Source organism: Coregonus clupeaformis, chromosome 1 (genome assembly GCF_020615455.1).
Source record: "Coregonus clupeaformis isolate EN_2021a chromosome 1, ASM2061545v1, whole genome shotgun sequence".
In the NCBI taxonomy this organism is placed as follows: Eukaryota; Metazoa; Chordata; class Actinopteri; order Salmoniformes; family Salmonidae; genus Coregonus; species Coregonus clupeaformis.
The window spans coordinates 93,519,553-93,539,236 of record NC_059192.1 but is presented as its reverse complement, the minus strand read 5'-3'; the positions used below and the strand labels follow the sequence as shown (position 1 = coordinate 93,539,236).

Here is a 19,684-nt window from a genome sequence, read left to right as displayed (position 1 = left end):
CTAGCCTTCCCTGCTAGCCCACAACAGACAGACAGACAGTGAGGATGATGCACAGCTCACACTACAGAGAGGAGAGACTGGCTGCTAAAGCACTGACTGACTGAGACGTCCCAGGGACACGCACACACATACATTGCTCTGACACATACACACACTCTCTCTCTCTCACACATACATCCACATACCCACACACTCCTTTGACACACACACCTACACACAGCTTGTGTCTAACTAATCAGGAGCAGTGGGATCACAGTAACTCTGAAGCCTTCTAAGGAAAAGGAATACCACTAACTGTTTCATCTCTGAACGCTCAACACTAATGTAAGTTTTTATTCCAACTTCATTTGTTCTCTTTATATTTTATTTACATTTTATTGAACCAATTAATTCAGTTAAGATCTGACTGCAGTAAGAAAACTTTTTGGAAATATATTAGGAAACTAACTAAGAGTTGTTGCCTTATTTGTGAATGAATTAGTGAATTGATTAGTGAATGTGTGTATGGAAGCTCAGGGTTTGGTGAGACTTCTGTTTATCTGTTGAGACTGACTGAAAGTCTACAGACGTGTTGCAGACAGATAGAGATATTACAGATAGAGGTTTAAAGATAGATATAGAAATATAGAGATATAGAGATAGCAGCTCTAGAATATTTCCCTCTATCCACACACAGCTAAAGGAGAGTTCATTTCAATTCACTTTTTGGGCTTTATTCAGGAATTTCAACTTGCATCTTGAACTGGCATCTTTTGAGAATCACATCTTGAGCATGCACAGCTTACATTTCCATTTCCAGACAACTCTGTCTGAGACAAATGACAACAACAAGATCGCAGAGACCGATAGAGCCATTGACAACACAATCTATGAAATCGGACATATCACAATCAGTGTTGTTGCTAAAGATGCATGGCAAAAGGTTTTGAGTGCACAGGTCAGTAAGGTACAGTACAGTAGGCAGTAGACTGGGCTGGGGACAGTTTGGTAAACCACTGCACACTGGGATTAAGAGTGACCGGCTACTAGAGCGAGGTTACAAACCTAAAGCAGATGTCCAGTGTTACATTCAGCACAGCAGCTCTACTCCTCACTTTAACAATCAACACTGTCTGGGAATCATACTTTATCCATGTGTGAGTAGTAGTATACTGTAGATCCACATCCACTGGACTGCCATCTAAATTACAGGCTGTAGAAATATCAGACCTTTAGGCTAATACTACTAGCTGTAGTAATAACAGACATCTAACACACACACACAAAAACCATCCTTCTCTTCCACAGCTCTGGCCTCCACAGAACCCCTGAAACATCTGGAAACAGACGGAAACAGACGGAAACAGACGGAAACAGACAGAAAAGAGACTGAAACAGACAGGACAATGTCACACAACCAAGACACACAGTGAGGATTACACTGAGACAGACTGACGGACATCAACATAAAGACTGGCCTCATTCATACAGAGAGACAGTGAGACAGACGGACATCAACCTACAGCCTTGTGTCCTTTCAACAGAGACAGCCAGACAACTCCAAACAGAGAGAGACATCACACTAGTGCCTGGTCACTCTCCAACCCTCCTACCCTCCACCCACTCCACCTCCCACCAGCTGGCCTCAGCGCCCCAGCCAGGGGTTACAGGTCACAGGTCAGGGAAACTAGCCCGACAGGCTCCTAGTGAACAGCGCTAGGAGGGCTCTGTCTGGCCTTCTGTTCTGTTCTGTCTGCCAGAGCAGACAGCAGTATTTCAGCATGTTGTCCGTGGCGCCCCACAGCAGTGCATTATAATGCCCAGATGGATGACACTGCCATGCAACCTGCCTAACTTGCTGTCGGGACTGTACCTTCACATCATCTTCCTGCTGGGCAGCGTGTGTGTGGCCTGCAGCGACTGCACACCCGAGCAGCTGGCCGCCATCATGAACTGCTCCAAGCACGAGCGCCACGCACGGAACTACGACTACATGGAGGGGGGAGACGTACGCATACGACAGCTGTTCAGCCGGACGCAGTGGTTCCTTACCGTCGACGACTACGGCAACATCAACGGGACACAAGACCCCACCAACTGTTACAGTAAGACCAGTGTTTCCCCTATATACATTTGGCATCGGCGCACCTCCTCTGCTAAATCGTGGCCGCCGCTGCTAAATCGTGGCCACCGCTGCTAAATCATGGCCACCGCTGCTAAATCGTGGCCACCGCTGCTAAATCGTGGCCACCGCTGCTAAATCGTGGCCACCGCTGCTAAATCATGGCCACTGCTGCTAAAATAATAATGTTGATGCATAAATGTATTCCCCAGGAAGACCCCATCCGCCCCCCCGCGCCAACTGTTACAGTAAGACTGATCTATATACTGTATATCTATCTATAAGACCCCACCAACTGTTACAGTAAGACTGATCTATATACTGTATATCTATCTATAAGACCCCACCAACTGTTACAGTAAGACTGATCTATATACTGTATATCTATCTATAAGACCCCACCAACTGTTACAGTAAGACTGATCTATATACTGTATATCTATCTATAAGACCCCACCAACTGTTACAGTAAGACTGATCTATATACTGTATATCTATCTATAAGACCCCACCAACTGTTACAGTAAGACTGATCTATATACTGTATATCTATCTATAAGACCCCACCAACTGTTACAGTAAGACTGATCTATATACTGTATATCTATCTATAAGACCCCACCAACTGTTACAGTAAGACTGATCTATATACTGTATATCTATCTATAAGACCCCACCAACTGTTACAGTAAGACTGATCTATATACTGTATATCTATCTATAAGACCCCGCCAACTGTTACAGTAAGACTGATCTATACACTGTATAGGGCGGCAGGTAGCCTAGCCATTAGAGCAGGGGTGTCCAGGCCCGTGAGGGGGAACGAACTCAATATACTTTCAAATGACTAAAACCAAATCAAAACTGTGTATAAATGATAATGGACCTACATTCATACAGTTTCTTGACTGTGTCCAGCTCGTTAATAATCACCGAAATGAAAGCTAGTCAGTCAGGGAGCATCGGAAATTCCGTAAACGTTGGATAGAGGACTATTTTTAGCAAATGTTGACCGCGAGGAAATATTGCCAATTTTATGTGTGGCCCCTGGACCTCGTTGAAGACCGAATAGGGGCTCCCGGGGCAAAATATGTTTGACACCCCTGGGTTAGAGCATTGAGCCAGTAACCGAAAGGTCGCTAGTTCGAATCCCCGAACCGACAAGGTGAAAATCTGTTCATGTACCCTTGAGCAAGGCACTTAGCCCTAATTAACCCTTAACTCACCAACTTTTACAGTAAGACTGATCTATCTACTGTATCTCTATATCTATAAGACCGGCCAAATGTTACAGTAGTGTTACAGATCCAAATGCTATATTCTGTTTAATACCCCATTCATTGCTACAGTAAGGCAGGTTTATTATCTACAACTTAACATCTACTGTATGTGCTGTCTTAGGACTCATCACTTCAATGAAATTCTATCAAACAAACCCATATTGCGCAGGTTGTAGTTTGTAAACAAAGATAGATACAGCGTAAACTGGTGTGGCAGGTTTGATTGAATTCCAGTCTTTGTTGTAGGATTCATCTTTTACTAACAGTGGCTCTGACTTATTGATTCTACTCACTGTATATTTATGGGCTGCTTTAGACTCTCAGAGATGTCTAAACATTTTTACAGCTGATGTGTTACTGTTAATAACAATATGGTTGAGCAACGTCCACGTTGCTGAGATCTTAGTCACTCATGTCTAATCAGAGAGGGAGAGAGAGAGAGAAAAAAGAGATAGAAGAGAGAGATAGAGAGGGAGAAGGGGAAAGAGAGCGAAAGAAAGAAACAGAGAGAGCAGAAAAACAGAGAGAGCAGAAAAACAGAGAGAGAACCCAAAAACCAAACAGAGGGAGAGAAACGGAGAGAAACGGAGAGACAGAGAGCTCCGCTGGAAGATTCCTCTGTGTCTGTGTGAGTTATCTCCCAGTCTGTTGAGTGAGTAATACGGCTGTTGGAACACGGTCATATAGCAGCTAGCGCTCTCCCCTCTGGGACTCCCTGGAACAGCCTGATGTTATTGTCCAATGTTCCCTCAGCAGTGTAATCACACTGGTAATGGGTCATGTGTCTCTGTTAGGGCAGCCAAAGTGACAGAGGTAAAGTGAAGCAGGTGTAGGCTCTGGCAGAGCCAACCATAACACCATGTAAACACAGCCACTAATGAAGTAAACCAAGGGGCTGGGAGTTCAGGCTGGGGATGCAGACGGTCAGGACAAATGAACTGGCATGAAACACGCACACACCCACGCACATATTCAAACACCTCAGTGAAGTGGTGCAGTGCTAGCTGTGCCACTAGAGATCCTGGTTCGAATCCAGGCTCTGTCGTAGCCGGCCGCGACCGGGAGACCCATGGGGCGGCACACAATTGGCCCAGCGTCGTTCAGGGTAGGAGAGGGAATGGCCGGCAGGGATGTAGCTCAGTTGGTAGAGCATGGTGTTTGCAACGCCAGGGTTGTGGGTTCGATTCCCACGGGGGGCCAGTATGAAAAATGAAAAAATAATGTATGCACTCACAAACTGTAAGTCGCTCTGGATAAGAGTGTCTGCTAAATGACTAGAATGTCAAAATGTAAAACATGAAGTAGCCCAAGCTGACGTAGTCTATCCACAGAGATACAGGGTTAGTGTGTGTGAGTGTGTCTGCGTACTGAGTGACATCAAAACAATCACTCTTTAGGTTTCAATAATGTCTGTCTGTCTGTCTGTCTCTTCACCTGCCTGCCTCCCTCCCTGTCTGTGTGTCAGTGGAATGCTGGCGTAGCCTGTCTGTCTGCTCACCTGCCCATATGCCTGTCTATCTGGCTGTGGAATGTTGGCATGACCAGGGTAGCCTCTGCCTCTGGTGAGGAGGGGGAAGTTGGGTCTTGCGAAACAAAAACTGGTGATGAGAAGCAGAGAAATGGATCCACCCAGATGTGTCTGACAATAGCACGCAGGGAGACATGCAGGCACGCACACACACACAAACACACACACACCGACAGGCCTTTGAAGAGCCCAGCATGGGCATGAATATAGCTAATAAATCTTTGATTCATATTGCTCTGTTCCTCTGTCTGGCCTGGGCTGGTCTGAGGTGAGGTGGGGTGGGCTTGGTTGAGCAGGGCAGGGCAGGGCTGAGGTGAAGTGAGGTGGGCTGGGTTGAGCAGGACAGGGCTGAGGTGAAGTGAGGTGGGGTGGGGGGCTGGGTTGAGCAGGACAGGGCTGAGGTGAAGTGAGGTGGGGTGAGGTGGGCTGGGTTGAGCAGGACAGGGCTGAGGTGGGGTGGGGGGGGCTGGGTTGAGCAGGGCAGGGCTGAGGTGGGGTGGGGGGGGGGCTGGGTTGAGCAGGGCAGGGCTGAGGTGAAGTGAGGTGGGGTGGGGGGGCTGGGTTGAGCAGGGCAGGGCTGAGGTGAAGTGAGGTGGGGTGGGGGGGCTGGGTTGAGCAGGGCAGGGCTGAGGTGAAGTGAGGTGGGGTGAGGTGGGCTGGGTTGAGCAGGACAGGGCTGAGGTGGGGTGAGGTGGGGTGAGGTGGGCTGGGTTGAGCAGGACAGGGCTGAGGTGAAGTGAGGTGGGGTGAAGTGGGCTGGGTTGAGCAGGGCAGGGCTGAGGTGAAGTGAGGTGGGCTGGGTTGAGCAGGACAGGGCTGAGGTGAAGTGAGGTGGGGTGAGGTGGGCTGGGTTGAGCAGGACAGGGCTGAGGTGAAGTGAGGTGGGGTGAGGTGGGCTGGGTTGAGCAGGGCAGGGCTGAGGTGAAGTGAGGTGGGCTGGGTTGAGCAGGGCAGGGCTGAGGTGAAGTGAGGTGGGGTGAAGTGGGCTGGGTTGAGCAGGACAGGGCTGAGGTGAAGTGAGGTGGGGTGAGGTGGGCTGGGTTGAGCAGGACAGGGCTGAGGTGAAGTGAGGTGGGGTGAGGTGGGCTGGGTTGAGCAGGGCAGGGCTGAGGTGAAGTGAGGTGGGCTGGGTTGAGCAGGGCAGGGCTGAGGTGAAGTGAGGTGGGGTGAAGTGGGCTGGGTTGAGCAGGACAGGGCTGAGGTGAAGTGAGGTGGGGTGAGGTGGGCTGGGTTGAGCAGGACAGGGCTGAGGTGAAGTGAGGTGGGGTGAGGTGGGCTGGGTTGAGCAGGGCAGGGCTGAGGTGAAGTGAGGTGGGGTGAAGTGGGCTGGGTTGAGCAGGACAGGGCTGAGGTGAAGTGAGGTGGGGTGAGGTGGGCTGGGTTGAGCAGGGCAGGGCTGAGGTGAAGTGAGGTGGGGTGAAGTGGGCTGGGTTGAGCAGGACAGGGCTGAGGTGAAGTGAGGTGGGGTGAGGTGGGCTGGGTTGAGCAGGACAGGGCTGAGGTGGGGTGGGGGGGCTGGGTTGAGCAGGGCAGGGCTGAGGTGGGGGTGAGGTGGGGTGAGGTGGGCTGGGTTGAGCAGGACAGGGCTGAGGTGGGGTGAGGTGGGCTGGGTTGAGCAGGGCAGGGCTGAGGTGAAGTGAGGTGGGGTGGGGGGGCTGGGTTGAGCAGGGCAGGGCTGAGGTGGGGTGGGGGGGCTGGGTTGAGCAGGGCAGGGCTGAGGTGAAGTGAGGTGGGGTGAGGTGGGCTGGGTTGAGCAGGACAGGGCTGAGGTGAAGTGAGGTGGGGTGGGGGGGGCTGGGTTGAGCAGGGCAGGGCTGAGGTGGGGTGAGGTGGGGTGAGGTGGGCTGGGTTGAGCAGGACAGGGCTGAGGTGGGGTGAGGTGGGGTGAGGTGGGCTGGGTTGAGCAGGACAGGGCTGAGGTGGGGTGAGGTGGGGTGAGGTGGGCTGGGTTGAGCAGGACAGGGCTGAGGTGGGGTGAGGTGGGCTTGGGGACTAACCAGCCTTGAACACAACCGCTGCACAGACAGACAGACAGACAGACAGACAGGCAGACAAACAAACACAGACATGACAAAGTGGGGAAAGAGTGACTGTTGGCCATGACAGTTTGTTCTCTCAGAGCTGAACTATTTTTTCCCCCTCAAGCGCATCTCTGAGCACAGACGACAATCTAAGACTTTACTCAGAAAGACAGTGAACGGGTTCAGCGATTGATTATGAAGTGAACTCTGACAGTCTTTCAAACTACTGTCTGAGACTTGTGATGGAACTTGGAAGTACTCCAATGGCTGACAGGAAGGAATTGAGATACATACATTTCTGTGCTATTTGTGCTGACTAGAGTAGACTAAATCATCTAACCCTTTATGCTAAAACAAGAGAGTACCCCAACAATGAGATACTGTTACAGGAACAGGCATGGGATCTGTTTCTCAGGGTGGACAGTGCTAAGAGGTTGTTATAGGAACAGGTTTGAGGTCAGTTTCTCAGGGTATTCTGCTCAATGTCCTGTCCACTGTGTTAGTCCAACCTGACAACCAAACAAACACAGGTGATATACTGTACTGTATGCGCTAACAGGCATATAGTACACTATATTACACCGGATTAGATAAAAGTCAGTGCTCGAATACCCGTACTTGTGTTCTAAATAGTAGGCATTTTGGGTATGTTTTATAATATGTGAAATTTCGTAAAATAAAATGTGTACGCTTTTAACGCCAGGATGTCATACTCATTTACGCCTTTCATCTAGTAGAATTCGCTGCACACTATTGAGGAAGATAATCATCTTTTCAGACTGATAATCAGCTGGGGGCGTGCTGTACCAAAAGCTACATTTCTTTTTGCAGGATAGCTGGAGGCAAAGTCATTCATATTCATGAGTTACGTTGGGTGCTTGGTTGAGCCTTCTTGGGTGTGTGACATCACAAAGATGCACTGCAGAGGCTTGCTCGCCAGGATGACCAGTGAGCACCGACTTCCAGCTACATACCAATCTATTTTAGTTTCATTTTCCGATCATTCATAAAATGAGTCCACAAATTATAATTGCTTTAATTTCCACAAACTGTCTGTTGATATATTCAAGTCAACCCAAATGTTCCAAAGAATAGGAAATCCACGATTAGTTGGCTAGTAGTGGCTACTGCCTGGCCTGTGAGCTAGCTACATTTCAGTCAGTAGCTATCCTTCTAAATGCGATGGTCACTGGATAAACTATATAGCTATGAGTTGAACATATCTTGTTGAAAACAAACTAATATCCAGTTGTTGTTGCCCATGGTGGAATCATATCTAACCAGCTGGCCCCTGAATCCCGTGTCTATGTGGCCATGCATGAGCTTCTGAGTCTAGATGTAGTCTGGTTAACATTAGCTAGCTAGCTACCTAGCATCGCTAGCTGAGCTGTTTTATGAGAAAACGGCTGAGGTGACTCAAACCCTGTAACTAGCTAACAAGCCTTCCTCGGCGACAATGTTATTGGGGTGCGGGAATATTAGATATGTCTTTTAATTGTAAGATAACTGTCATTAAAGTTGGTGGTTACTACTGGTTTTAGATCCGAGGCGAGATAAATTGTCTGCCATTGTTTTGTGTTTTGGTAAGGAGTGATGTCACGCAACCAAGAAGACTTAACCACTCACCAGACGGTTGATAATGACATTTTTGCCTTTGGCTATCCTACAAAAGGACATTTTAAGTACCAAAATGAATGAATGGCAGGAATCAACACAATTGTGCATGAGATTACGCATTCTCAGTAGGATGAGCCTAGTATGCTGATATGTGTTGCTTACTGCATTAGGTTTTTATTAAACAGTACGTTCTAAATAGTATACGATTAGTACACAGTATGCAGTTTAAGTAAGTAGTAGGCAAACCAGATTTCAGACACAGCCATTGGTTTTTTTAATCCCCAATCACAGCATTTTAATCTGAATCCCTAACACATGACGCTGGTGCTTGGTTTGTAGTGAAAACACTGAAGAAGGGTCTTCATAGACAGCAGAGCATGTTTTACTGTATGTGGTTTTAAGCAAATAATTTGTAACTGTAGGCCAGGGGTCGGCAACGGGCCAGTTTTAGCCAGTGATTGATTTCTTTTGCCCCCCCCCAAAGTTTTTAGTACATTTTAGGATTTTTGTTTTTGGTATAAAGAAAATACTGTAAAATCACCAGGAATTCAGCTAGAAATTTGTTTAATTTAAAAGAGACATATGAGATCTTGTCTCAATGTATTCAAGGTATGAAAGTATTGTTATTTTCAAATACAATCTCTTTTTTGGGCTTAGTTGTGGTCAATTTGCAGTGTACAAATTATTATAATTATGTCCTGGCCCCCCGACCATCCGCTCCGACAAAAATCGCCCCGCGGCTGAATCTAGTGGCCTACCCCTGCTGTAGGCTATTCACAAACATATGGGAACACTCTTAAACCCTCCAGACAGTTTGCTGGTGAGTGTGTTGTGTCTGTTGCCCCAGTACAACAGATAGGCTATATAATAGTATTGTTACCCTGTTATAACCCAGTATAAGCGATATACAACAGTATTATTGATTTGTTACTGTGACGAGGTGTGAATGAAGGAGTCAGGCGCAGGAGGTAAAATACCAGTCCAGAGTCCAGAGTTTATTCCGTTTACATAAATCAAACGCCCCAAGCGTCAAACGAAACTATTACAAGGGAAAATATCCACCTTGGCATAAACACAATGAATAGTAGCTCAACCGAGCTACATGCTCTCACAATACAAACAATCTCTCACAAAGACAAGGGGAACAGAGGGAACACTTATACACATACTAATTAGGGGAATGAGCACCAGGTGTGTGTGATTGACAAGACATGACAAGTGGAGTGATGAGAATGGGATTGGCAGTAGCTAGTACTCCGGTGACGACGAACGCTGAAGCCTGGCCGAACCAGGAGGGGGGGCAGCTTCGGCGGAAGTCGTGACAGTTACCCTGTTGTATCAATATACCAGATAATAGTATTGTTACCCTTTTATTACAATAGAATATACTGTACGGTATATAGTATTGCGACGCTGTTAGTATTACAAATATATTGTGACCCTATTATAACAGTATAACAGTATAAGAGATATGACCCTGTTCTATCAGTCAGTGTCAGCCTCTGAGTGTCTCCCTGAATAACCTCAGCAGCCAGATCTGACCTGAGACGCATCCTCAGCGTTACGCACCATAAACCATCAGACGCCTGTGACTCAGCCGTAACATGACACACATGGGCTTAGAAACCCTTAGAAAAGACTAGAAACACCAGAGTAGAGAAGCGATATCCACACACTCAGCTATGATGCAGGTTCCTAATAAACATCCATACACTCAGCTGTGATGCAGGTTCCTATTAAACATCCACACACTCAGGAGTGGTGCAGTCTGTATCCTACAGACTTCTTATTCAGTGAGCTGAGCTTTCAGATAAACAACCCTTAATCAGAGCAATAGGATGAAAGTTGTTTGACCAACATCTGAGCTAAATACTGTACAACCCAAGTATGTAGAAGAAGTTCCCTCTCTATTTCAGGGTGATAAAATGTTACAACTTTGTTGACAAATTACTAAAGAGATACAGTTGAAGTCGGAAGTTTACATACACCTTAGCCAAATACATTTAAACTCAGTTTTTCACAATTCCTGACATTTAATCCTAGTAAGAATTCCCTGTCTTAGGTCAATTAGGATCACCACTTTATTTTAAGAATGTGAAATGTCAGAATAATAGTAGAGAGAATGATTTATTTCAGCTTTTATTTCTTTCATCACATTCCCAGTGGGTCAGAAGTTTACATACACTCAATTAGTATTTGGTAGCATTGCCTTTAAATTGTTTAACTTGGGTCAAACGTTTCGGGTAGCCTTCCACAAGCTTCCCACAATAAGTTGGGTAAATTTTGGCCCATTCCTCCTGACAGAGCTGGTGTAACTGAGTCAGGTTTGTAGGCCTCCTTGCTCGCACACGCTTTTTCAGTTCTGCCCACAAATGTTCTATAGGATTGAGGTCAGGGCTTTGTGATGGCCACTCCAATACCTTGACTTTGTTGTTCTTAAGCCATTTTGCCACAACTTTGGAAGTATGCTTGGGGTCATTGTCCATTTGGAAGACCTATTTGCGACCAAGCTTTAACTTCCTGACTGATGTCTTGAGATGTTGCTTCAATATATCCACATAATTTTCCTTCCTCATGATGCCATCTATTTTGTGAAGTGCACCAGTCCCTCCTGCAGCAAAGCACCCCCACAGCATGATGCTGCACCCCCGTGCTTCATGGTTGGGATGGTGTTCTTCGGCTTGCAAGCATCCCCCTTTTTCCTCCAAACATAACAATGGTCATTATGGCCAAACAGTTATATTTTTGTTTCATCAGACCAGAGGACATTTCTCCAAAAAGTACGATCTTTGTCCCCATGTGCAGTTGCAAACCGTAATCGGTCTTTTTTATGGCAGTTTTGGAGCAGTGGCTTCTTCCTTGCTGAGCGGCCTTTCAGGTTATGTCGATACAGGACTAGTTTTACTGTGGATATAGATACTTTTGTACCTGTTTCCTCCAGCATCTTCACAAGGTCCTTTGCTGTTGTTCTGGGATTGATTTGCACTTTTCGCACCAAAGTACGTTCATCTCTAGGAGACAGAATGCGTCTCCTTCCTGAGCGGTATGACGGCTGCGTGGTCCCTTGGTGTTTATACTTGCGTACTATTGTTTGTACAGATGAACGTGGTACCTTCAGGCGTTTGGAAATTGCTCCCAAGGATGAACCAGACTTGTGGAGGTATTCAATTATTTTTCTGATGTCTTGGCTGATTTCTTTTGATTTTCCCATGATGTCAAGCAAAGAGGCACTGAGTTTGAAGGTAGGCCTTGAAATACATCCACAGATACACCTCCAATTGACTCAAATGATGTCAATTAGCCTATCAGAAGCTTCTAAAGCCATGACATCATTTTCTGGAATTATCCAAGCTGTTTAAAGGCACTGTCAACTTAGTGCATGTAAACTTCTGACCCACTGGAATTGTGATACAGTATTATAAGTGAAATAATCTGTCTGTAAACAATTGTTGGAAAAATTACTTGTGTCATGCACAAAGTAGATGTCCTAACCGACTTGCCAAAACTATAGTTTGTTAAGAAGAAATTTGTGGAGTGGTTGAAAAACGAGTTTTAATGACTCCAACCTAAGTGTATGTAAACTTCCGACATCAACTGTATGTCCATTCCTTAAATAGCTGTGTGGTGTTTTTTTATTTTATTAATTTCAAACTGCGTTAGAGCTGACAATGTAACAACAGTCCGTCTCTGCTGGTTTGTCATGATATGTTTTCCTGTTGGACCAGACTCTGCTTTATTACATCCTTAATATGCAAAGCAGTGTGGATCCAGCCTGGATCCAGGGAAGACAGAGTTAGAATAAGGATCACCCACAATGTGTTGACTTAGCCAGGGGCTGGCTGGGCTGGGCCAGGGAGAGAGCAGGGAAATGTATGTGTGTATGTATGTATGTATGTGTGTGTGTGTGTGTGTGTGTGTGTGTGTGTGTGTGTGTGTGTGTGTGTGTGTGTGTGTGTGTGTGTGTGTGTGTGTGTGTGTTTGTGTGCACCACTCCGGTCTCCCTGTGTCCACTAAACAGTGTCAGTGTCTGAGACAGAGCAGTAACAGAATAGTGTATCAGTTCTGTTCTGTGTCTTTGTGACCAGAGCTCTCAGCTGCTTTATAGCTCTCAGCTCTCAGTGTTTCTGTGACAAAGCACTCTGTCTGCTAGCCTAATGTCAGCCCCAGCACAATACCACTCATCATACAACTACAGCCCAGCCCCAGCACAATACCTCTCATCATACAACTACAGCCCAGCCCCAGCACCATACCACTCATCATACAACTACAGCCCAGCCCCAGCACAATACCTCTCATCATACAACTACAGCCCAGCCCCAGCACAATACCTCTCATCATACAACTACAGCCCAGCCCCAGCACAATACCGCTCATCATACAACTACAGCCCAGCCCCAGCACCATACCTCTCATCATACAACTACAGCCAAGCCCCAGCACAATACCTCTCATCATACAACTACAGCCAAGCCCCAGCACAATACCTCTCATCATACAACTACAGCCAAGCCCCAGCACCATACCTCTCATCATACAACTACAGCCCAGCGCCAGCACAATACCGCTCATCATACAACTACAGCCCAGCCCCAGCACCATACCTCTCATCATACAACTACAGCCCAGCCCCAGCACCATACCTCTCATCATACAACTACAGCCAAGCCCCAGCACAATACCTCTCATCATACAACTACAGCCAAGCCCCAGCACCATACCTCTCATCATACAACTACAGCCCAGCGCCAGCACAATACCGCTCATCATACAACTACAGCCCAGCCCCAGCACCATACCTCTCATCATACAACTACAGCCCAGCCCCAGCACCATACCTCTCATCATACAACTACAGCCCAGCCCCAGCACCATACCTCTCATCATACAACTACAGCCAAGCCCCAGCACAATACCTCTCATCATACAACTACAGCCCAGCCCCAGCACCATACCTCTCATCATACAACTACAGCCCAGCGCCAGCACAATACCGCTCATCATACAACATTAATAATTCTAATCATTCATCTCCTGCTTCCTTTGGGAGATATTGACCAGTGAAGGCTGGATTGAGAAGAAGGGATTGAGAAACATTTGTGCAACTACAACCTCCCCACAACTGTACCATTGGCTTCAATACATGATTCAAGATTTACCCAAAATGTTTAGTAAAGTTTCTCACGTTAGGGTTTGGCAGAGTCTGACTGTTACAGAGGTTATCTCTCTCTCTCTCTCTATCTCTCTCTCTCTGCTCCACTGCAGTTATTCTCTCTCACTCTCTCTCTCTCCCTCTCTCTCTCTCTGCTCCACTGCAGTTCTATCGCTCTGACATTGAGATATTGGCATCAATTGTTTGATGTGACAAATAGCTGTGGCTCAAAGAGCTCAGCATTTAATCTGAATGTCTGTGAAGCTGCTACACACACATCAAAGCAGGACCACTGACTGTCTGTTGCTCTGTGTCTGTCTGACTCTCTTTTACTCTGTGTCTGTCTGCCTGTCTGTTGCTCTGTGTCTGTCTGCCTGTCTGTTGCTCTGTGTCTGTGTGATGAGGTGATTTGAAGGAGTCAGGCGCAGGAGGGTAAATCACAGAATAACAGGATTTATTCTGGAATACAGAGTTACGCAATAAAGCGTCAAAACAGTCCAGTGCGCAAAACAGGCGCACTGAAACCAAGAAGGCACACGGGAAAATAACCTGGTGATACAAAATACAAGGAGCTCCACCGAGCTTCACTAATCTCACAATATACAATCACACACAAAGACAAGGGGGCAGAGGGAACACTTATACAGGTACTGATGAGGGGATATGAACCAGGTGTGTGTAATAAACAAGACAAAACAAATGGAATGATGAGATATGGAGCGGCAGTGGCTAGAAGGCCGGTGACAACGAACGCCGAAGCCTGCCCGAACAAGGAGAGGAGGCAGCCTCGGAGGAAGTCGTGACAGTCTGTCTGACTACATAAAATTATCTAAAATGCTTTTAGCATTGAGGATGTACTTAGTAACAGACTTTACTGCAGTTGTTTCATAAAATATTTCTGCCTAACATAGTTGACCTGAGCTGCTCTCTGAACTGGTGTTAAAGAGTCTAGTTGTCTGGTTTCTCAGCAGCCGAGCAGTAAATCTCCATGACACATCTTCACACAGTGTGCAACGCTGTTACAAACACTGCCAGTTACAGACACATGGGCTAAAACCACAGCACTGGTGTTTCTCAACCACACACACACACAGCCGAATATATTGATACAAGTCACCTTGTCCAAGAGACATTTACATGTCTATCAAAATGTCATGCCAGGGTAGGCCTACACGAAACACAGCCCTTATGTTAAGTGTTTCTAAAATCCCCCTATGGGGAAAAATGAATGGTGGAAAAACAATTGGAACCATTTCCCTGTTTGACAGCTAGGTTTTATGGGTATTATGACACCTCCACTGTGGGGCTCTATAGGATCCTTAATGATGCTTGGTCATCTGTGATCATTAACTCTGAGGGAGGTGAACCAGAAGAGAGAGAGTCTTTGATAAACACAACGTCACTGTTGTCTGGGTCTGGCTGACACACAGACAGATGTTGCTCTGGCAACCGCTCGCTCGCTATCACAACTGTGTTTTATTAACACATTAGTCCTGTGTTGGACCTGACAGCTTTTGTTTTGCTACGATATATAATAGACGCCATCTGATATTCTTCATGTTTAATGAGCCAGTAAATTGGAAAATGAATTGTTATGCCCCTTTTCAAAAGAAAAACACTATATTATTGTAGCTTTCTACACCCGTAATAAAACATCAAACGTGTGCATGTTTAAAAAAATGGGTTGAACAACTTGTTATTTGAATAGTAAATAAATCACATGAACTTTATATCTGAGTATCCCGTGAGATATCTAAATTATGTTGTTAATCTCAGCGGTGCTCCATGGCCGTAAAGCAAACCAACAAGCTAAATCCTTTTTTTTTGTCCTCTCCCACAGAGAGTGAGAGAGAGAGTTGAGGCGTAGGTCTGAAGACTGAGGCTGGGGCAGAGGTTGGGGCTGAGGATGGGGCTGTGGTGTAGCGTGCAAAGCGCAGGAGAGTAGGTAGTTTTCTCAATCCCGGGGGAGCATGCCTAGTCTGCCTCCCATATGTGGCATGGCATGAAGCTGTGGTTTAGTAATGGCCACCCAGAGAAGAGAGAGGAGGGCCTGCCTGGATACATCCAGTAAAGCCAGAGACCAACCTAACCGCAGACTGATTAACCACTAAGACCTCCTTCCTGTTAGATTAATGAAGATGAATACTGAGATCAGGAGAGGAACGCTTGAGTGGGATTGGCTAGTAGGTCTCATACCTACTATCTGTCCTGACTGAGACTCTCTGATAGGTCTACTGTGATGGTCCAGTGATGGTCCTTGTCATGTGATTACTACATCATTATATATATTTAGATACTGTGGTAGTCTCTTATATCAGTACTGTGATTGTTAGGTATATATTGTGGGTATTGAGATATTTGACAGTCTTCTGTAGTATTTAGATATTTGTCCTGTGATTGTTAAGTTTATTGGTACAGTATGTCCTCTGTGATTGTTGCTCAAAGGGTATATACAGTCCCCCAGTGAAAGTCTACACACCAAAAATCCCTTTTTAGATTTAATTTTAAGGCAGCAAAATGTGAAAACTGTGCAAGGAGTGTGTAGACTTTCACTAGGCACTGTATACTATAGTAATTTATAGTAATTTATATATCTGCCCCGTCTCCTGTAGGTATCCTGGAGGTCCGTACGGTGTCCGAGGGAGGAGTGTTAGCTATCAAAGGAGTGAAGAGCCAGTACTATATCTCCATGAACAGGACAGGCCTGCTGCAAGGCAAGGTAATGAACTAAACTAGCATCTCTCTGCTGGACAGGGTTGGAATGCACTGTACTGTACAGTGCCTTGTGTTCTAGGTTATTATCTTGCTGAAAGATGAATTAATCTCCCAGTGTCTGGTGGAAATCAGACTGAACCAGGTTTTCCTCTAGGACTTTGCCTGTGCTTAGCTCCATTCCATTTCCCTTTTATCTTGAAAAACTCCCCAGTCCTTAACGATTACAAGCATACCCATAACATGATGCAGCCACCACTATGGTTGAAAATATGTAGAGTGGTACTCAGTAGTGTGTTGTATTGGACTTGCCCCAAATATAACCATTTATATTCAGGACAAAAAGTTGATTGCTTTGCCATACTTTTTTGTAGTATTACTTTAGTGCCTTGTTGCAAACAGGATGCATGTTTTGGAATATGTTTTATTCTGTACAGGCTTCCTTCTTTTCATTCTGTCAATTATGTTAGTATTGTGGAGTAACTACAATGTTGTTGATCCATCCTCCGTTTTCTTCCTCCGTTTTCTTCTATCACAGCCATTCAACTCTGCAACTGAGTTAGGAAGGACACCTGTATCTTTGTAACGACGAAGTGTAATTAATAACTTCACCATACTCAAAGGGATATTCAATGTCTGCTTTTTGTTTTTACCCACCAATAGGTGCCCTTTTTTGCAAGGCATTGGAAAACCTCCCTGGTCTTTGTGGTTGAATCTGTTTTTGAAATTCACTCTTCGACTGAGGGACTTTACAGATAATTGTCTGTGTGGAGTACAGAGATGAGTTAGTCATTCAAAAACCAAGTTAAACACTATTATTGCACACAGAGTGAGTCCATGCAACTTATTATGTGACTTGTTAAGCAAATATTTACTCTTGAACTTGTTTAGGCTTGCCATAACAAAGGGGTTGAATACTTATTGATTCAAGACATTTCAGCTTTTCATTTTTAATACATTTTTTATTCAAACACATTTTTTTTAAACACAATTACACTTTGACATTATGGGGTATTATTGTGTGTAGGCCAGTGACAAAACATCTCAATTTAATCCATTTTAAATTCAGCCTGTAACCCAACAACATGTGGAAAAGGTAAAGCGGTGTGAATACTTTCTGAAGGCACTGTATGTCTGACACATTTGGAGAAGATACCAATTGTTTTTGAATAAAGTATTAACCAGTTATTGTTATTCTACATTTACATTTAGTCATTTAGTAGACACTCTTATCCAGAGCGCCTTACATTCATCTTAAAATAGCTAGGTGAGACTACCACACCTCAGTCATAGTAAGTACATTTTTCCTCAATAAAGTAACTATCAGCAAAGTCAGTGTTAATTCATGAAAGGCAACTGTGTTTTTTGGGGGGGTTTTGCACTATGATTTCATATTTTATTCTAGCACCTCCAACACTTTTTAACAAGGTTTTACTTAAGAGTGGCAAGAGTGTCAACTAAATGACTGAAATATAAATAGGAGAAATATAACCAAGTAAAAAAGCCAGAAGATGTTTATAACCCTCCTCACGCCTAATATCGTCCCATTTTGTGTCCTCATGTATTTACAGAAAATCTACAATGAGAACTGCAACTTCAAGGAGGTTTTCCTAGAAAACTACTTCAACGCGTACTCGTCTACTAAGTGGACTAGAAACGGCAAGGAGATGTTCATTGCTCTGTCTCAAAAGGGCAGGCCGCTGAGAGGGAAGAAGACCAGGAGGGAACACATCGCCTCCCACTTCATCCCCATGAAATGTAGAGAGGAGGAGAGGACTAGCGTCTGAGAGAAGGAGAGGACCCGACTGAAAAAGGAAGGGGTGACTGGAGCCTGAGAGGAAGAGAGGACTGAAAGAGGAGAGGACTGAAAGAGAGGGAGGAGACTAAAAGAGAAGGAGAGTACTGAAAGAGGAGGAGAGGACTGAAAGAGAAGGAGAGGACTGAAAGAGGAGAGGAGGAGAGGACTGAAAGAGGAGGAGAGGACTGAAAGAGGAGGAGAGGACTGAAAGAGGAGAGGAGGAGAGAAATGGGGCCTTAAAGGAGGAGAAGAGGAGGAGAGGATGGGCCTGAGAGCTGAGAGGACAGAGAGCAGAGAGGACAGAAAGAGGAGGAAAGAAGGATAGGAGAGAGGACTGAGAGAGCAGAGAGGACAGAAAGAGGAGGAAAGAAGGATAGGAGAGAGGACTGAGAGTGCAGAAAAGACTGAGAACAGAAAAGACTGAAGCTGTGACGTCCGGATGAAGAGACCATGTTGGGATTCTTGGACGTTGTGACAGCTTAGCTGCAGATCTTTGATGTATAATTTAATATAATCTAACTCCAGTCAGTACAGTATACCACTTCAGTCACGTCATATTAGCTGGTACAATGTAAATACGTTCTGTAGCTACTTATCCATTCATGTGTCAAATTTTTTATTGTAAAACTGATGCACGGTCCTCCTCAGTTGTGTGCATGTTAAAGGTCCAATGCAGCTGTTCTGAGTAACAATTAAGTACCTTACTCTGATCGATTTAAATACAAATGGTCAAAAATAAACAAAAATAGCTTCTTAGCAAAGAGCAATTTCTCAAGCAAGAATTTAGCTAGGACTGTCTGGGAGTGGTCTGAGTGGGGAGGGGAAAACTGAAAGCTGTTATTGGCAGAGAGATTTGAAACTCTCTTTCTTATTGGTGATGTCACCAGGCAGGCCAAAACTCCATCCCACCAAGACAGGCTGAAATTTCATGCAGTCTTCTCAAACAGCTCTTACACTAAAAGGGCATTATCATAATTTTCTAAATTTCACAGTATTACTCCAACCTCATTGTGTGGAAATATATATAAAAAACAGGAAAATCACGTTTTGACTGCACTGTGCCTTTAAGCTTTTACAATGATTTTTTCAGTTTGCAATTACGTTAGTACCTTTTTGTAACAAGGACTTCTACACCATTATGATGGCACTACAACTACCTGTTTATCACATATTTCTTCACAGAATGGATTGTGGTCAATAATACTAACAATAACCTTGATATGGATGAAGTCAAGCACTCTGTTTCAGCATGCATAACAGTTGTTTTGGGATAAACACAATACAGGGAAAGGAATTAGAAAAGGGATGTTTGAGAACATTTATAATAAAACTGTTCCTACTGACTGAATTCTCCAGGCAATGTCAAAATGTAATGTCAAAGTAAGCTGATCAGTCACTTACTTTACTCAAGAAAAGTATTATTATTGATAATAGTTGTACTATTATACTCATTTTAGTTCCCTTATTATAATGGG

At 45.1% G+C, this 19,684-nt stretch overlaps 2 protein-coding genes across 4 annotated transcripts in view; one reads left to right on the top strand and one right to left on the bottom strand.

The window, feature by feature from the left end:
- Positions 1–19,684, bottom strand: part of LOC121579785 (protein FAM227B-like) — a 62,386-nt gene that overhangs the window by 21,342 nt on the left and 21,360 nt on the right. The window lies entirely within an intron of this gene.
- Positions 188–18,276, top strand: fgf7 (fibroblast growth factor 7). Its single transcript, XM_041894718.2, has 4 exons — positions 188–324; positions 1,288–2,084; positions 16,312–16,418; positions 17,983–18,276. The coding sequence occupies exons 2-4, from the start codon at positions 1,796–1,798 to the stop codon at positions 18,196–18,198; spliced, it is 612 nt and encodes a 203-aa protein (XP_041750652.1). The 5' UTR covers positions 188–324; positions 1,288–1,795; the 3' UTR covers positions 18,199–18,276.

Excerpts from the sequence above, each read along its gene's own strand:
- fgf7 (XM_041894718.2), top strand. The coding sequence starts at position 1,796 with ATGCCCAGATGGATGACACTGCCATGCAACCTGCCTAACTTGCTGTCG. Across the intron at positions 2,085-16,311 it reads AGACCCCACCAACTGTTACA|GTATCCTGGAGGTCCGTACG; the intron begins GTAAGACCAGTG and ends CGTCTCCTGTAG. Across the intron at positions 16,419-17,982 it reads CAGGCCTGCTGCAAGGCAAG|AAAATCTACAATGAGAACTG; the intron begins GTAATGAACTAA and ends ATGTATTTACAG.